At 38.3% G+C, this 19,112-nt stretch overlaps 1 protein-coding gene across 1 annotated transcript in view; it reads left to right on the forward strand.

The window, feature by feature from the left end:
• Window positions 1–9,860, forward strand: part of rspo3 (R-spondin 3) — a 112,247-nt gene extending 102,387 nt beyond the window's left edge. The window contains exon 5 of the mRNA XM_072556004.1: window positions 7,174–9,860. Within this exon, the coding sequence (XP_072412105.1) occupies window positions 7,174–7,379 (206 nt within the window). The 3' untranslated portion in view covers window positions 7,380–9,860. The remainder of the gene's footprint in view (window positions 1–7,173) is intronic.
• The last annotated feature ends 9,252 nt before the right edge of the window (window positions 9,861–19,112 follow it).

The raw sequence follows: 19,112 nt of genomic DNA on the forward strand, positions 1-19,112 counted from the left end.
GAAACAAAAGGCTAAATTTTCTGACAGGCATCAGGACACCAGTGTCAAGACTATATGATGGTTCTGAGACCACCCATGTCAGCAACAACCTTATAGGGTCAGAGAGTCAGTGAGTCATAAATGATTGAGAATAGAGTCATACAGCATGAAAACAGACCCTTTGGTCCAACGAGTCCACACCAACCATGTTCCCAAACTAAACTAGTCTCATTTGCTTGTTTGGTCCACATCCCTCCAAACCTTTCCAATTCATGTACTTATCCAGGTGTGTGTTAAATTTTGTAACTGTACCTGCATCCACTACTGCTTCTGGAAGTTCAGTCCACACATGAACCACTCTCTGTGTAAAAAGCTTGCTCCTCGTGTCGTTTTTAAAACTTTTTCTTATTTATATCCCCCTTAGTTTTGAATTTCCCCACCCTAGAGAAAAAAAACCTTGCTGTTCACCTTATCTATGCCCTCCATGATTTTATAAACTTCAATAAGTTCACCCCTCAGCCTCGTATTCTCCAGTGAAAAAGTCCCAGTCTTTCCAGTCAAGTTTTATGTCACAAACTCTTCAGACCCTGGCAACATCCTGGTAACTCTTTTCCAAACCCTCTCCAGTTCAACAATACCTTTTCTATAATGGCAACATGAACTGCACACAATACTCCGGAAGAGGTCTCACCAATATTCTGTACAAGCTCAACACAACATCCCAACGCCTATACATAAAGGTCTGAGCAATGAAGGCAAGTCATCTCAATGCCCTCTTAACCACCCTGTCTAACTGTGACTCAAATGTCAAAGAATTATGTAGCTGAACTCCAAGGTCTCTCTGCTCTACAACACTCCTCAGGGCCCTATCATTAATTGTATGGGACCTGTCCTTGTTTATATCACCAAAATGCAATACCTCACATTTATCCAAATTCAACTCCATCTGCAAATCCTCAGTACATTGACCCAATTGATCAAGATGTCTTTGTAATCTTAAATAACCTCCTTCACTGTCCACTACACCACCAGTTTTGGTGTCATCCGGAAACTTACTCACCATGCCATCGATATTCTCATTCAAATCATAAATGAAAAAAAAAGTGGATCTAGTATCGATCCCTGTGAAACAGCGCTGGTCACAGACCTCTAGTGTGAAAAACAACCTGCCACCACCACCCTCTGTCTCCAACTATAAAGCCAATTTTGTAGCCATTTGACAAGTTCACCCTAAATCCCATGTGATCTACCTTTACTAATTAGTCTACCATGCAGAACTCTCTTTTCCTTCCAATAGTATTATAATACTTCAAGTGACCAGGAAGGTCAGAGTCATTTGAATCATTGTATGTCAATTGAACATACATCAGAGAAAATTATTTTTTGAAATTCTAAGATACCCAGTTTCAGCTGCAGACTTAGAGTAGACTGCCTTAAAGAGTGGGGGTAGGCGATGGCCGAGTGTTATTATTGCTAAACTAGTAATCCAGACAGCCAGGTTAGTGCTCTGGAGAAAGTAGGAGCAAATTACCACAGATGTTGGAATCTGAACTGAAAACAAAAAGTGTTGGAGATCACAGTAGGTCAGACAGCATCTAGGGAGAGAAAGCAATCTAATGTTTTGAGTCTCGATGACTCTTCATCAGAGTTAAAGTGAAGTATGGAGAGGGCAGCATTTCTGCGATAGTAGTGGCGGGGAGAGGATGTTGAAGGGCTGAGGGAGAAAAGATGTTGGTAATTCAGATTTAGTGATTGGGGACCTGGGTTTGAATCCTGCCATGGCAGATGGTTGAATTTGAATTCAATGAAAATCTGGAATTAAGAGTCTAATGATGACCATGGAATAATTATTGATTATTTGGAGAAACATATTCACCAATGGCATGACCTGGTCTGACCTGTGACTCCAAACCCATAGCAATGCGATTTACTCTTAACTACCCTCTGGGCAATTAGAGATGGGCCATAAATACTGGCTGAGCTATTGACGCCCACATCCTGTGAATGAATAGAATAAAAAGTATTGTTCAGTCATCATATTTCTCTGACAAATTACTTTAATCAAACTTAGTGGGGTAATTTTCTGCAAGTAACAATTAATTGAATTGTGCCCCCGCTCCAGTCATTAGGAAGCTGACTAGCCAAACTAACCAACTTTTAAAAAGGTCACTCACTCTGTGGTGATGCATAATACTGGTGGCCTTACCAAACAGAGAGTGGGAGTTCCATTCCTCAGTGGAAGGAAGTCCTGCCCTCAAGAACTATTAGTCAGTTTGATTGGCTGGCATTGCCAGCAGTCTCAGCAGAACCACAACTTAATCACCATCAATTACCCAGTCCCCAGAAAGAGGAACAATGGATCCTGGGCAAACACTAGGCTTTTAGGGTGGGAAGGGTTTGGGTATTCTAGGTAAGGGAGCAAAGAGGGTGTGGGACTGGATGTGGGGGGTGGGGGAGGGTGAAGGTTGTGGAGGCCAGCAGGTAGATTTGGGGATACCATCTTGAGTATTTTGTGAGGGAGTACCAATGAAGCTTACAGAGCAATAGCCCCACTTCCCAAAGAGATATATCCCCCTCCTTCCTTTCCAGATGATGAAAGTCACCACTCTTGTCAATTTGCTCATGCCAACTGCTGTATGGTCAACATAAAGCTAATTCAGCTCAACTGGCTCTTTAGTAGGGTCGATCTTTTTTTCCCAAAATGATGGGTAGACTGGTGATTTTGTTTCCTGCCCATTTACTATATTATGAAAACTTGGTCAGGATGGGCAAGAAAGCAGTGGGTTAGCAATTCACCAGGGTTAACATGCCGTACCATAAACCTGGCCACCAAGGAGCCATAAAAATCAAGCCAGAACCTGCACCAAGAAATAGAGGTAGGCTCACATCATTGCACAAGGTACTTTTAGAGAAAGCTTATGTGCAGTGACAGTATTCAAGCAACACTGCCTGCCTCATTTTTAGACTCATATTAGTTGGGGATCAGGTGGCTGCTACACATTGGTTCCTTGTTTCTTTTTCTTGACTAACACTATACCAAAATATATGGCCATAAAATCTAAGACTCACAGGCCAGTCAGCCCACCGAGTCTGCTCCACCACTCAATGAGATCACGGTTGATCTGATAATCCTCAAGTCCTCTATTCTGCCTTTTCCCCATAACCCTTGATTCCCTTACTGATGAAAAATCTGTTCTATTTTAGCCTTGTATATACGTGATGACTTAGCAATGACAATCCTCAGCAGTAAAGAATTTCACAGACTCTTATCCACTGAGAGAAGAAATTCTGCCTCACCACTGTCCTAACTGGATGACTCTTTACTTTGAGATTATGCCCTCTAGCCCTAGATTCTCCCACAAGGGGAACCAACTTCTCCACATCTACCCTGTCAAGCCCTCTAAAAATCTTATATATTTCAATAAGGTCATCTCTCATTCTCCTAATCTCCAATAACTATAAAGCCAGTCCTCTTAAGACAATTGTTCCATACCTAGGATCAATCTAATGGACCTTCTCCAGACTATCTCCAATGCCACTATATCTTACCTTTGACAAAGGGACCAAAACGGTTCTCAGTATTCTAGGTATTTTCTGATTAGTCTTTTATATAGTTCTAGCAAAACTTGCCATTTTCTTTACATGTCATTCCCTTGGAAATAAAGGCCAACATTCCATTTCCTTCCCTATTACCTGCTGAATTTGGATGCAAGCTTTTTGTTGTATTTTATGCACAATATCCCCAGACTTACATTGCAACTTTCTGTAGTTTCTCTGTTTAAATAATATTCAGCTGTACTATTCCTCCTGCCATAGTGCATAACCTCACATGCTCTCGAATCTGCTAAGTTATGGTCACTCAATTAACCAGTCTGCAACCCTTTGTAGATCCTTTGTGTCATCCTCACTGCTTGCCTTTCCACCTATTTACGCGTAGTCCTCAAACTTGGCAAAAGTACTTTCACTTCTTTCATCCAGACCTTAAAAATATATTGCAAACAATTGTGTCATCACAGCTGATCATTCTAACACTCCACCAGTTAGAGTTTGCCATCATGAAAATGTTAATTCTATTCCAACTTTCTGTCTTCTATTATTTAGCCACTCACATATCTATTCTAATATACTAATCCCAACAACTTGGGTCTTTGTCTTATTAAGCGGCCTTACATGCAGTAGCTTACTTAAAACCATTCAGAAATTCAAATATATTACATCTTCTTGGTCTCCTTTATTTATCCTGCTTGTTACCTCCTCAAGGAATTCTAACAAATTTGTCAGCTTGACTTCATGTTCATGAAACCAATCTGACTGCTTGATTATTGCGCTGCCATTACGTTTGGTCCTAACGTTTTCTCAATAACAAACACTGAGCTGACTGGCCTACAGTGACTCTTTATTGTCCCATTTCCTTTTTTAATAATATTGTTACAGTGGAAGTATTCCAATCGTCTGGGACTTTTCTATAATTTAAAGTTATTGCAAGATTACTCGTGTATCCATTATCTCTGTAGCTACTTCCTTTAATATCCTATGATGCAGGCCCAGGGGACCTATCGGCCTTTGGGTTGCCTGCTAATTTTCATCTAGTGATAATTATTGCACCATTCCCTCTTCCCTTGTTCTGCCTTGATTATTTAGTATTTTTGTGATGCTATCAGTATTGTCTACCATGAAAATTGATGCAAATAGTTTATTTAACTCTGCTGTCCATTTTCTGTTTTCCCCATTATTATTTTCCTAACCTCATTTTCTAAGGGTGTTATGTTCACTTTCGCCTGGCTTTTCCTTTTATATATTTAGAGAAGGTCTTGTTGTTCACTTTGAAATGATTTGTTAGGTTTACCCTCCAAGTTCATTTTCCTCTTTATTATTATTTTTAAAACTACTTTTATTGGTTTTCAAACCTTTCCTCGTCCTTTTGTTTGCAACTAATCTTTGCACAATGTATGTTTACTTTCTTTCAATTTGATGTTATCTTTAACTTCCTTTGTTAACCAGGTTGGCTTAACCCTGCCACCTCCCACCCCCACCTCCAACTAAAATACCTCACTGGAATATATCTTTGTTGTGAGTGAAAGAATATTTTGTTCAACAATAGCCATTCTTCCTTAACCATCTGATCTGCTGAGCTCTTTCTAGTCCTCTGTAGTTTTCCTGATGCCCACAATCTGACCACACCTGAATGATGTCCAGTTATGTAAATAAATGTAAATACAGGTCAGACATCTCTGACTTGCATCCTGATCTCCTGCAGTGGCGTCAGATACAGCTTAAAAGCAAAATCCCAGCATGACTAATTCTAGAGACACTTTTTCAATGTTACTTATCTCAAAGGATGAGTCAGTTTTAACAAAACAGGATGTGTGAGGAAAGTGACAAAACCAGAAATTGCTGGGTAAACTCAACAGGTCTGGCAGAACCTGTGGGGAGAAAGCACAGTTAATGTTTCAGACACAGAACAATAACTCTGCTTTCTCCTACAGATGCTGCCAGACCTGCTGAGTTTGCCAGCAATTTCTGTTGTTATCTCAGATCGCCAGCATTTGCAGTTCTTTGTTTTATTGCATTGTGTGAGAAAAGAGATTTTCATAATGGAGTTGTCCCCTTCTGTGAACTATGGTGAGCACAAAAGTGAATGAAATGGAGTGAAAAAAGTTTTGAAGAGAGGTGTAGACCTGGATTCCTAAAAGCATACTCAAATATTAGGTGCACTGAAATGACACTCTTACTGTATAACCAGCAGTGTTGAGTTCATTATGGCTACTATACTTTTGCAAATCTTCCACAAAGAACTATCCACAACTGTAGCTTCCTGAAAGTAAATGTTAGGCCTTATGCTTAAGAAACAATATGGAATCTTTACAGGAGTTGAAAGCTGTTTCACAGTGACTGTTGCAGAGATAGAGTTCAATTGAGTAGTCAGAATGAAAATGGATAAAAAAAGACGAAGGCAGCAAGCATTCCCCAGCTGATAAGATTCCAATGGAGGACAAAGACATATCGGTTAGGACAAAAAATTCTCTTCCTTTATCTTGACTGCTCTAAATAGTTTGAAATGTACTATAAGTCAGAAGTGCAATGATCTCAGGGTCCTTTTATCATCAATGACTAAGAAATGCTGAAATGCATCCGAGGGCCTCAGGATGTGTCATTCATTGTGTTTAACGTTTTTTTTCTACCTTTTCTGTAGTGCAGCTGTGAAATGTAATATCATCATTATAAGAGAATGTCAAACAATATTTCAGTGGCTATGTCTGAGTTTCAAGTCTTGTTGATTACTCATCGAGGTATTTGGGTTCTTTCTCCATGAGATGTGGGTCTATTTTCAACCTTTGTTTCAAAATTATCTGACAGCTGTTCATCAGAGTTGCTTTGGACTCTGAAACTTGTGGTATATTTATAAACAATTGTTTCACCATTCAAATAACATTTCGTATTCTTCTTATGTGCCACTTCTTTGACTAAAAAGAGAAGGGGGCATTTCATTAATATTCAGTCCCCTGCATATTTCCCAGTCACAAATGGACATGAAGAGGAGGCAATCTAGTCTAAATCAATGCTCACTGTAACCCAGCTACTGGAAGATACATCCGTTATATAAGAACAACTGCAGAACATGGAGTATGATACGTTTTCAAGTAGAATCTTCCAAAAATAGTATTTATTGCTTATATGTTAAGGTAACTGATATCCTGCCCTCAAAACAGTCCTGATAAAAAGTTGTTATCCTGAAAAGTTTTCTCTTTCTCTTCTCATAGACACTGTGAGACATATCGAGTACTCACTGCATTTCTTTGCTTTTCTTATTGTTCTGGTGGATGGTGGCTATCTTGAAACATCAACAGTTTCTATATTGCATCAGATTCTTCATGATCTGCTGAATATTTCCAGCATTTTCACTTTTATTTGATTATAGTTTTCATTTATCTGCAACATTTTGTCTTAAGATTACTAATGTAGGATTAATACTTAATGGGGATACTCCCAAGTTTTCCTAGCTTTGCTTTCCTTAATCCTTCTTGGGATTACTAAAGTAGGTTGAGTAACGTTCATGATAAAGCAGGTTCTTTGTGTTCTGATGAAGAAATAAATTTGATAAATATAACTTAACATTTCTCATTCTTTGTTTATTTTTGTGTCATTAACATTAAATTGGTTTATTGGTAATTAATATGTGCTCTTTAATTTTAGGAAATAAGGGCAATGACAAGAGGAATAAATCGAGAAAAGAAGGCAGAAAAGAAGCAATGTCTGGAAAACAAGCTAAAAATAGTAATAGGGGCAAAGAAAATAAAAACACCAGAGAAGAACGTGTAAGGAAAGAAAAATCTGGAAACAAGAAACGAAGAGGGCAGAATAAGAAACTGATACCCACAACAGTGAGCACTGTTCACTAAAATCCTCACTTGGTTGCTGAGATTTCTGATGCTGCTATGTATTAACAAGCTAACCTATAGAGGTGCACTGTATAATGGATCCAGTGCTGGGTTCCTACTTCTAATCCTTACTCCTGACCTTTGCAGAGACTGCTAATCATTTCAAGGACTACAGTTGAAACTGAAAGTGTAGATATGCCTAAGTTTATCCAACATTAGACATGATTAATCCAATCCCAACCGAGTAAATTAGAACTCCAGATGGTTAGCGCAAGTATCATGATTACCCTGTAAGGGTTAACAAAAAAGAGCCAAATACGCTGAGAAAACCGATTCCATTTTAAGGGAAGGAAGTCTTCAGCCTCAGTGCTGGAGATTCCTCATCAAATGTGATATGCATTTGTGCATGTTCTGATTTCTGTATAAATTGACAATAGAATCTTTTTTTTTCTTTTTTCTCATAATTATTAACAGATTGCTGCCTTGTAATATAGAGGAATGTAATAAATGTCATTTGAAGCCTGGAGAACCAACTGTTAACATTCTTTTTAAAGTATTGTTTTTAAGTTTCCGTTTATGACCTCTGTAAGAAACAGTGCACACACTTGAGCTAGTGTCATTGTTGTCAACAGATGCCACTAAACTGCTTAAAAGCACCTGTATTTCAAATAAAAAATATATTTCCTTTACTGAATTCTCAGAGTATGTTTATGACATGAATATTCTTCCATATGTAGCATTATGGTATGTAGTTGGAAGATTATTATCATTTATGTAGTAGTTTATTGCATGTAGGTTTGGAAGCATTTTGATTGGCTGGAATGATATAAAGACCTGCACCACAATGTGGCTCTTTAATTTGACACACATTCATGACAAGAATCCAGAATGGTCAAATAGAACCATCTACTTGTTGCTGGCATTATAGGTGGGCTTGTTTCATTTTTCCTGCTTAATTTACTGATGCTGATCAGTTTTTCTCTGAACAATTAGTAGGAAAAATAAATATCACAGATTAAAATAAAGAGGTAAATTTAATGTTTCAAAAAATTCACATAACTAGCTGGACTTATTTATTTCTGAGTTGAAATAACATTGCAATAAAACTAAAATCTTCAGATAAGAGCAAGAAATTATTTTGTATGCTGCTTTAAATGAAGCCATTTTAACAGCCAATAGAAACATTATTTATCAACCTACAAATATATTTATCACTAATATCACAGTACAATTTCATGCTTATCATAATTCTCATTCTTTGGTGTGCTGGAGAGAAAAAGAATTAGAGGATTGCAACTTATATTAATTACATGTGCAGTCAATAAGGCTTTGTGAGGGAAGACAGATTTCTGAGAAATCAACTAGGTTAACAAGTCTTTTCATTGCTGATGATCAAACCCAACACAAAATCTGACCAAGAATTGTTTTATTTAATCTTGTAGATCTAGTAAAAATGAGAATAAATTCTTTCAAATGGTTGTGTAGTTGTGCAAATGAGTTATGTTGAAAGAAATCCTGAAACCATGCTCATTACTAACATAAAAGGTACCATAAATGTCTATGTTCAACTGATCTACTGAGGTGAGGCTGTTAATTTCCTTATCTGTGTTCACCTTTTTGGTCTAGTACAGATCAAAATAGTCAGAAATAGGCAACATAGATGATTCCTAACCCCAGGACTATTCCTGGAGATAGCTGCTTAGTGATGAATAAATTCTTGACTAACTCACTTTTCTTCTTGTTTTTTGAGATTTTTAAATTTTCCCTTCTCACCTGAAGGCACTAATGTGGTACAGAATGGAAACATCCTGATTGTATATGTATTATATGTCTGTTTTTCATATCTCAGGCTGAATGGTGAGCCACAGCAGCAATTCTACAAGAAAAAACAGCTAAGCTTGATCCTTATGTTATCAAATATTCGCATTATATCCCAGCAAGAGTTACCAAAGTGCAACAGTGAAAATGGGCTGTGGCTAACTTTTCTCTTCCCCTGGGTTTTTGAGGTAAAAACAAGTAGAGATGTAGATCCATCTGAGTTCTGCTAGATCAGATTGTACCTGAGATGCCCAAAAACTTGAAGGCTCAGTTCCACATTGACCATTTAATGTGCCAAATTGCTTGATTACTTGATTAACAGCATGATTAATATGTTATTACACCCTTCTACATAATAGCTACCAATGTTGTCACATATTATAATCTTATTAAGTATAAGCTTATGTTTTTATTTTCATATTTTTGTTGCCTCAAATCTTTGAATAAATATGTGCTTTTCTTTATAAAGAAGCTTACCTATTTTAACTATTTAAGCCTCGTTTTTGACATTAACATTCGATTTCTATTTGGGACTCATTTGTATGATTCCCAATGCAGTGTTTAAAAAGCATGATCTTGATTAAGTATTTCTGATAAGCTTTTTTTCTTGTGAAATAGAAGAGCCAGAAAAAAAATGTATATTTTCATCACTCAGAAATCAAGATAAAATGATACAATTGTGTTTTGATGTGATTTATGTTATTTATTTCAACATTTGCTTATAAATAAAGGAAAGTCTCTTGGATAATTTTTCAAGACATCTCTTTAAAAACATTCAATTTTCAAGTAAGTTTTATTTCTCTGCTAATTTCCTTAACACGTTCTCAAATTAATGTTAATGTAATTTCTCATGTTCAATTTATTCTGTGATTTACACCAGGAAAATACTCAATTTAATGGCTCACTTTAATTAACTCTGATTATATGTCAATCTATTCAATCTGTAAGACTTTTCAACATCACTACCAAAATCATTGTGAACGTTTTATTAATCGCTGCTGTTTTGTCAGTCCTACAATAGTTCCAGAGGATAGTTCTATAAACTTTCTCTTTGAAAGAAAACTACTTTTACCAAGAGACTTAAGAACAGCTACCAACAGATTTAAGAACAGCTTCTTCCACTTTGTTATCAGACTTATGAACGGACCTCTCACATATTAGAGTTGATCTTTCTTTGCACTTACTGCTGTAGCTAGCTATAACACTATATTCTGCATTCTGTCCTATTACTCTGATGTACTTAGGTAATACAATACTTTTCACTTATCTCAGCACGTGACAATAATAAATCAAATCAAGTCAAATCAAAATTTGTATTTAAATAGTACCTTATATTGGAATAGAAGTCCCAACATGCTTCAGAAAAACACTCATAGCAAAATTTAATATTTAGAAACCTAAGGAGATATTAGAGCAGGTGACTGAAATTGTCGTAAAGAGCAAGAGTGTATGAAGCAACATACAAGGATGGGAAAGAGTTGAAGAAGGGTAGGAAGTCTAGATTTGGACCATGGCCCCTGAAGTTCCAGCCAATGCAGATGAATTCCATAGTGCAGCAATTAACACTCAGGATGATTAAGAGGCTAAAAATGAAAAGCACAAATATTTCATGAACTGTGTAAGTGGAAAATGAATACCCTGTATTATTGTAACGTAGGTATGCATATTAAGAAATATTTTATACCTGTGGTATTTGTTAAATATTAAAATGTATATCTAATATTTCATTGTTTGAAGCATATAATTTAAAGGATGGAACATAACACCCCTCAATACTGGTAAAACTTGGATCTGTCAGGCAATGGCAGCAGAAAATCTGCTAGGAAGAAGTGAGGACTGCAGATGCTAGAGATCAGAGTCAAGAGTGTGGTGCTGGAAAAGCACAGCAGGTCAGGCAGCACCTGAGGAGCAGAGGAATCACATTTCAGGCAAAAGCCCTTCATTAGGAATTTCTGATGAAGGTTTCTTGCCCGAAACGTCAATTCTCCTGCTCCTCAGATGCTGCTTGGCCTGCTGTGTTTTTCCAGCACAACACTCTTGAGCAGAAAATCTGTATCTAGGCCTTTATGATAAAGGAAATTGAGTATAAAAGTAGGGAAGTTTTGCTAAAGCTATACAAGGCACTAGTTAGAACACACCGAGATCCCTCGAAAGATTTTGATCCCCTTATCTAAGGAAAGATATACTCACATTGGAGGCAGTCCAGAGAAGTTGATCTTCGGGATTTTGTTATGAAGAGAGGTTGAAAGTGTACTTATTGGACTTTAACAGAATGAGACAAAACCTTAATGAAACATAATATTCTTAGGGGTCTTCACATGGTAAAAATGGAGAAGTTGTTTTCCCTTGTGGCAGAATCTAGGACCAGAGAGCATAATTTCAGAATAAGGAGTCATCCATTTAAGACAGTGATGAGGAGGAATTTCTTCTCTCAGAGAGTAGTGAATCTGTGAAATTCTTTACTGCAGAGATATAGAGTCTGCACAAGAGTGAGTTAGATTTTTAATCAGTAACCGAGTCAAGGGTTATGGGGCAAAGGCTGGAAAGTAGAGTTGAGGATTATCAGATCAGTCATGATCTCATTGAATGGCAAAGTAGACTTGATGTTGTCTGGTTGCATCACATCAACTAAATCTTCTGCCTTTACAATAGTTTACAAAAGTCAAATGAGGCTGGATCTTAATTAGTCAAACCAATGTTTGTTTCCATTGCTTATAGCTCCACAGTTGCAAGAGTGGGAGTAAGGGAAATGATTTTGTTTGTTTTTGGTTATAGCAAGTATGGATGTCAGTCACACTACACTAAAAAAAAGAGAAAGAGTAATACAAACTGACAGTACGGCAAGGGTAAATACATAATATTAAATTTGATATTAGCATATGAGCCACTAAAGACACGCACATAAAATATGTAAAGCAAACACAGATCGTGTCAATAGTTATAAAGGAATAAGTAAGGAAGATAATGAAATATATAAATTTAAATGTAAAATGTATAGGAAAATAAGAAATCAGTGTGAACAGAGAAAATACAAAAGATAGGAAGGCAAAATTACTCAAATGGGAAGGAGATCATTTCCATGATTTAAAAAGCAACTGAGTACAGGTAGATTGGAAAAGACTTGCAAGCTAAAGCAGTAATAGAGACATAAAGTACATTCCAGGAAGAAATAATCCAGGTTTTATTTTAATTCACACATGGGATGTGGATATTGCTGGCTGCCCAGCATTTTATTGCCCATCCATAGTAAATTAAACACCATCCTTAGTAGGGGAGAGCATCCAAAGATATGTACCCTGCATGGCAAATAAAATAGAAGCCAAAATAAATTAAAATTAATGAGGTTTATAATAATCACAGTAACACTTTGGTGTTCACTACAGGAAAGTGTAAAGTTATACACTGAAGTTATGCGAAAACCAGGATAAAAACAAACTAAGCAGCATGATCTTGATCAAGACAGATGAGCAGGGAAACCTTGCAGCCGACATCTACAAAAAGTGGCATACATATCGATAGAGTGTTAAAATACTTTATAAATAGAGAATTTATAGACAGAGGATTTATAAATAGAAGTCTAAATTATGTAAGCTGTTAAGTAATAGTTAACATTTATAAACTATAGTTAGCATCAACAGGAATATTGTAACAATTTGCAGTAACCAACCAGGCAACGTTGAATTGGTATTGACAGATATCATGACCTAAACCCCAGCAAGATCAAATTTCCCCCTCCATGAACTGCCAGCTGATCAGTATGGCCTACATCAGTAATGCCACCCACCTCCCCACTTCATCCACTACCACCCTGTAGGCCGCTAGCAAATCCATCTCCCCACTAGGCACCTACCTCCCCACCTTGATGAAAGGTTCACTACTGTTTGAATACTAGAGAGGGAGGGTGGGGATGGGGTTAGGGGTTTCACGAAATACTGCTAATAGTTTGTTTAAAATATTGTTAGATGAATTTGAAAAACAATTATTAAATGTTCATGCTGTAATTGAACATAATGATTTTGCTTAAATGTGTTCTCATTCTTAAACTTATTAAAACTATTTCAACTGATCATTATTGACTTAGAAGTCAGAAAGCAGTTCTCTCTAGACAACTATCCTCAGCATTTTAGCGTTTGTATAGTACCATAATCTGAGCTAATAAGATAATAAACTCCAGACAAAACGAAGAAATTGAAGGGTGAAGTGGTTAAGTGTTGCACAATCATTACTTGTTGGTGTTTTACTGTCGTAATGGAGGAAACATGACCCATGCCAGAAGTATAAAACAAATTTGCATGTTATTTATCTAAAGTTACATAAAGTTGGTACAGAGCCAAATACATTTTTTCTTTAATGTCATGCACATAATTCTAAGTTAATGTCAGACACTGACAAAAATAAGATATTAATTTCCTTAATGAGTCATTGAGCATATGGTAAAAAAGGGATCAACAATTTTGAAAACAGTTCAATCAATAGTCACTGTTAACATTTTTTAGTAAGAGGAAATATGTGGCTATTTTAGGCTGTCATCCCTTCCAGGAAGCATCTTCCATTGAGGAGAAGAGAGGCCAGTCTTAACAAAGGATTGCACAGTGCAATGGACTAGCAAACTCTCCTTTCACACCTGGAAACTGAGTTCAGATTTACTTGAGGTAAATTTTTCCTCTCTGTTTTGTGAAATAAATCTTGAGTGCAGTGAAGTCAGGCATTGAAACAAGTTTAAGTGTCTGAATTTCATTTCTGTTGGGGCTTGTATATTCCACATGTTCTAGAGGTAGGTTTGCTCGCTGAGCTGGAAGGTTCATTTCCAGACGTTTCGTCACGCTACTAGGTAACATCTTCAGTGGGCCTCCAGACGAAGCCCATTGGAGATATTACCCAGTAGGGTGATGAAACGTCTGGAAATGAACCTTCCAGCTCAGCGAGCAAACCTACATCCAGAACCTCAACCTGAGCTACAAATCTTCTCAAAACACGTTAATTCCACATGTTAAAAAAAAGTCATAAGATGTTGGCTTTGTTGGCTGGGCCAGCATTTATTTCCCACTCCTAATTGTGCTTGAGAAGTTGGTGGTGTATTCCCATCTTGAACCACTATATATAGTGTAGGTACACACACAGTGCTGTTTGGAAGAGAGTTTTAGAATTTGTCCAAGTGATAGTGAAGGAGTAGTGGTAAAGTTGCAAGTCACAGTTATGTGTGGCCAGTGATGGTATTCCCATGCATCTGCTGTCTTTATCCTTCTAGGTGGTATGGCCAAGAGTTTGGAATGTACCATCAAAGAGGCTTGATGAGTTTCTACCATGCATCTTGTATATGATACACAGTGTGTGTCAGTGGTGGAAGGTGATGGATGGGGTTGGCATTCAAGTAGGCTGCTTTGTCCTAAATGGTAACAATCTTCTTCAATGTATTTGTAGCTGCATTCATCCAGGAATATGGACATGATTTGAGGAAATGGGTTATCATCACAAAATTTTACTTTTTAATTCGCTGCCACATCTCTTCCAGTTATGCCCACCTTAAAGAAGTTCTGCTCCTCTCTCCGACTGGACTTTTTGTTTGTCATCATTCTTTCATTTTTTTTCTCTTAGTGTTTGACAAGGTATTTTCTAAAACTCGCTTCCACAGCTATATCTCATTCCTCAGTGAACTATCAACAATCCCTGTGTTGGAGACAACATCTGCCTATACTTTTTTTCTGACTCTCTGATCTCCACTTCCACCCATCTATTCCTTTTCCCCACTCCCTATCATCAGCATTAACACTGAGGTGCTTTCGGTTCTGAAGAAGGGTCACTGGCCTTGAAACAATGACTCTGTTTCTCTCCACAGATGCTGCCAGACCTGCTGATTTCTCTAGCAATTTCTGTTTTTGTTCAATCCAGAATTCACAGACTCTGACTGCTCTTTTAGCCACAGTTTTTATCAGTTGATCCAATTTCTGGTCAATGATAACAGTTGGGAATTTAGGTGATAATGATTGTGGGGGAATTTAATGATGGTGATGGTTGGATTTTGTCCTTTTGGAGATAGTCATTGCCTGGCATTTTTGTGGTGTGAATGCCTGTTGCCACTAGTCAGCCCAAGCTGGAATGTTGTCCAGGTTTTGGTGCATTTGGACATAGATGGCTTTGTTATCTGCTTTATTATTTGCAGAGTAATGTATAATGCTGAACATTGTGCAATAGTTAGTAAACATTTCCACTTCTGATCATATGATGGGAGAAGGACATTGATGAAGTAACTGAAGATAGTTAGATCTTTGGAATCCTGGGAAATTCCTGCAGTGATGTCCCTGGACTGAGATGACTGACCTCCAAAACGTTTTTTTCCCAGGTATGAATGCAACCACTGAAGAGTTATTCCCCTGATTCCCCTTGACTTACGTTTCAATAGGACTCCTCAATGCATAGCATTGATGTTTAGGGCAGTCAATTTCACTTGCCTCTTGAGTCAAGCTATAAAGTCCAGGTTTGAGTCAAGGCTGTAATGGGGTCAGGAGCTCAGTTGAGAGTTGGTGAGCAGGTTAGTTTTACGCATGTGCTACTTGATAGAACTGCCACTAACACCAACAGAGACGTCAACAGCAGTCTCTTTGTACAACTGATTGAGTGTTAATCTGACGCCCTGAGGGTTGAATGGTAAAGAAGAGTCTTCATAAGATTGGGAAGAAACATCTCTTCACCAGGTTTGATTACCTTTCCCGAGGAATGATTTCACATTTGTTCACAGTCCATAGCAGACAGAACTCAAAGGACATGGTTCCCAGTGAATATAAGAACATAAGAACTAGGAGCAGGAGTAGGCCACCTGGCCCTTCGACCCTGCTCTCCCATTCAGTAAGATCATGGCTGGTTTTTTCATGGACTCAGCTCCACTTACCTGCCCACTCACCGAAACCCTTAATTCCTTCATTGTTCAAAACAAAATCTATCTTAGTTTTAAAAACATTTACTGAAGTAGCTTCAACTACTTCACTGGGCAGAGAATTCCATAGATTCACAATCCTCTGGGTGAAGAAATTCCTTCTTAATTCAGTCCTAAATCTGCTCCCCCTAATTTTGAGGCTATGTCCTCTTGTACTAGTTTCACCAGCCAGTGGAAACATCCTCTCTACATCTATCTTATCTATTCTCTTTAATAATTTTATATATTTTTATAATATCCCTCCTCATTCTTCTAAACTCCAATAAATGTGACCCCAGTCTACTCAGTCTCCCTCATAAGCCAACCCCCTCAACTCTGGAATCAACCTAATGAATCTTCTCTGTACCCTCTCTAGTGGCAATACATCCTTTCTCAGGTAAGGAGACCAAAACTGCATGCACGATTCCAGGTGTGGCCTCACCAGCACTTTAAACAGCTGCATCATAACCTCCCTTCTTTTAAACTCAATCCCTTTAGAAATGAAGGACAACATCCCATTTGTCTTCCTAATTACTTATTGTACCTACAGACCAGCGTTCTGTGATTCATGCACAAGGACACCCAGGTCCCTCTGCATAGCAGCATGCTGCAACTTTTTACCATTCAATAATAGGCCTTTTTACTGTTACTCCTACCAAATGGATGACTTCATATTTATTAACATTTATTCCATCTGCCAGACCTTTGCCCACTTATTTAAAATATGTACGTTCCTCTCCAAAATTTCACATAGAACATAGAATAGCACTCATTTAACCCCACTCTTTCCAGCCTGTTAGTTAACCAATCCTCTATCCATGCTCACACTCTACCCATAAGGCCATGCATTCTTATCTTACACTAGCAACTTCTTAAGGTGCATTTTCTTGATGTGGGAAGATATTTTCCTGGGGAGAAAATGGTGTAACTTAAAATATTGAGCAGATTTCTGAAGGAACTAGATTCTGTCTCTTTTTGTGATCCTGGGGCGATTCATTCCACTTGTATCCCAAGCCTCTTTGAAAGTTTAGGATCTGTACTTTCGTTTTGATAAAATTTCATTTGCATTTTTCTCACTATATTTTACCAACTTCACCATATCAACTACCTACCTGTCCCAAAGGCATCCTATCCATGAGAATCTGGTCCTATTTTAGCACTGCCGTTCCAAGAACAACTCACCTTTCAGTGAGTATCTGTTTAAAGACCAGCATCCCTGGCACCTATGCCATCTTTAAAAGGCTATTGAGCACCCAGACACGCAACGGCAATTTAACATTGATCCACACCAGCAACATAATGAAACAGCAACCACAACACCATGATGCTCACAGCATGTATAGCTAACACTCCCTTGCACATACAACACCATTTTCCCACATTGGTTCCTGTTGAACTACCTACTGCCACACTATTTACCTGTCCTTAGCTCCATATCATTTTTAACATCCTCTCTAGACACCATTTTTCTAACTCCAGAGCTCATTGTAGATTCACATCTTGTCATCATCTACAAGGGGAGCATCACGTACAGGCAAGTAACTCGTCAATTCCAAACATGAGCGTTTTTCATAGTTTGGAGTCACTTAGTTTAGTTGGCTGGATGGCTGGTTTGCAATGTAGTGTCATGTTAGCAGTGTGGGTTCAATTGCTACACCAACTGAGCTTACTATGAAAGTCCTGCCTTCTCAACCTTGACCCTCAAGTTAAACTCACCACCAGGCAGCTCTCTCCAAGGTCCTCTGACACTATGGTGACTTTACTTTTACCAATTTACAGTCAGCAAAAGCAAACATAAATAAAATGAATTGATAATGCAGTTTGGCCCCACAATGCAAACCAAATGCTGGCACGATGACCAACGCCAGCCAAATAGCTAATGATGGTCTGCTGCACCAGTTCTCAGCTACAGAAATCAGATGTTAATCCGGTCCTGCCTACCTTGTAGCACCTGATGGAGCTGAGCTCTGTCACACATAAGGAGCAATTTCTCCTCCCAATGTCATCATTCAGTCTCTCAGTATCCAGTACATTGTTCCACTGCCAATTCCAGTTGTGCACAGGAAAGCACACCAGGATGATACCCCAGACTATGTTGGGTTACTTCACCCTATCCAAATTCAGGACCCCTGTCTTTTGTTTCACCACAACTCCATGCACAGTAAGTGCACAAACCTAATGTACTCCACTCCTTTGCCATCACAGATCCACATAAATCACTGTATGTGATGGAGCAATGTTCCCCTTCTCTCATAGTATCCTTGGAAGTTTCACGAGTGCTGGGACACTTTTGACCAGCATATGCCTCTTTTTAAGTCATTGACACTGGCTTCTGCATCATTGAGGTGCCAATGATAAATTCCCAGATACCAGTGGAGCATACAAAACACTTTTCACCAACATTGTAGTCCAAAGTGCGTTCACTCTGCATGCATTGCAAATGGACAAGGAAATGGTTGTTAATGAAATGTAGATGGAGTTTGGAAATGCATGATTCACATCTTCAAGTCTTCAGTGTCCTTGATAACCTGACTTGCCCTTCATTATTGTCCTTGTTCCCACCTCAACACTTGCCTCTGCATTTCCTCACCCAGCATTGATTCACCCAACCCTTTTAGCAGTGTTACCTAGCTGTCCCTACAGTCTTCCTTTGCACCTTCCTCAATGATCAATGCATGGACACCAAGACTGTATTTGCTCTAAATCTCTAACAAGCTTTAATGAGCAGCTCCATTACATGACTGGCCAGAACTCTGAGCACTGCCTTTACAGCTCTTTGACTGATGATACGTGATTCTCCTGACTGACCATTGCCTAAACTCAGGATAGTAATTGGACCATGATTGGCCTTAGCAGCTGACTGACTGTGGCCGGACCAACTGGGCCTATGACTGATGTTACCTGCTCAACCACTGCTCCCTTGACTGGACAGAGAACACCCATCCATGTTTCAACATGGCCATTTGTTTAAATACATGTAACTTTCTGCCATGCAGGCAGTTGGTATAGGTTTTCAATTGACCTCA

Source organism: Chiloscyllium punctatum, chromosome 3, assembly GCF_047496795.1.
Source record: "Chiloscyllium punctatum isolate Juve2018m chromosome 3, sChiPun1.3, whole genome shotgun sequence".
Classification (NCBI taxonomy): Eukaryota; Metazoa; Chordata; class Chondrichthyes; order Orectolobiformes; family Hemiscylliidae; genus Chiloscyllium; species Chiloscyllium punctatum.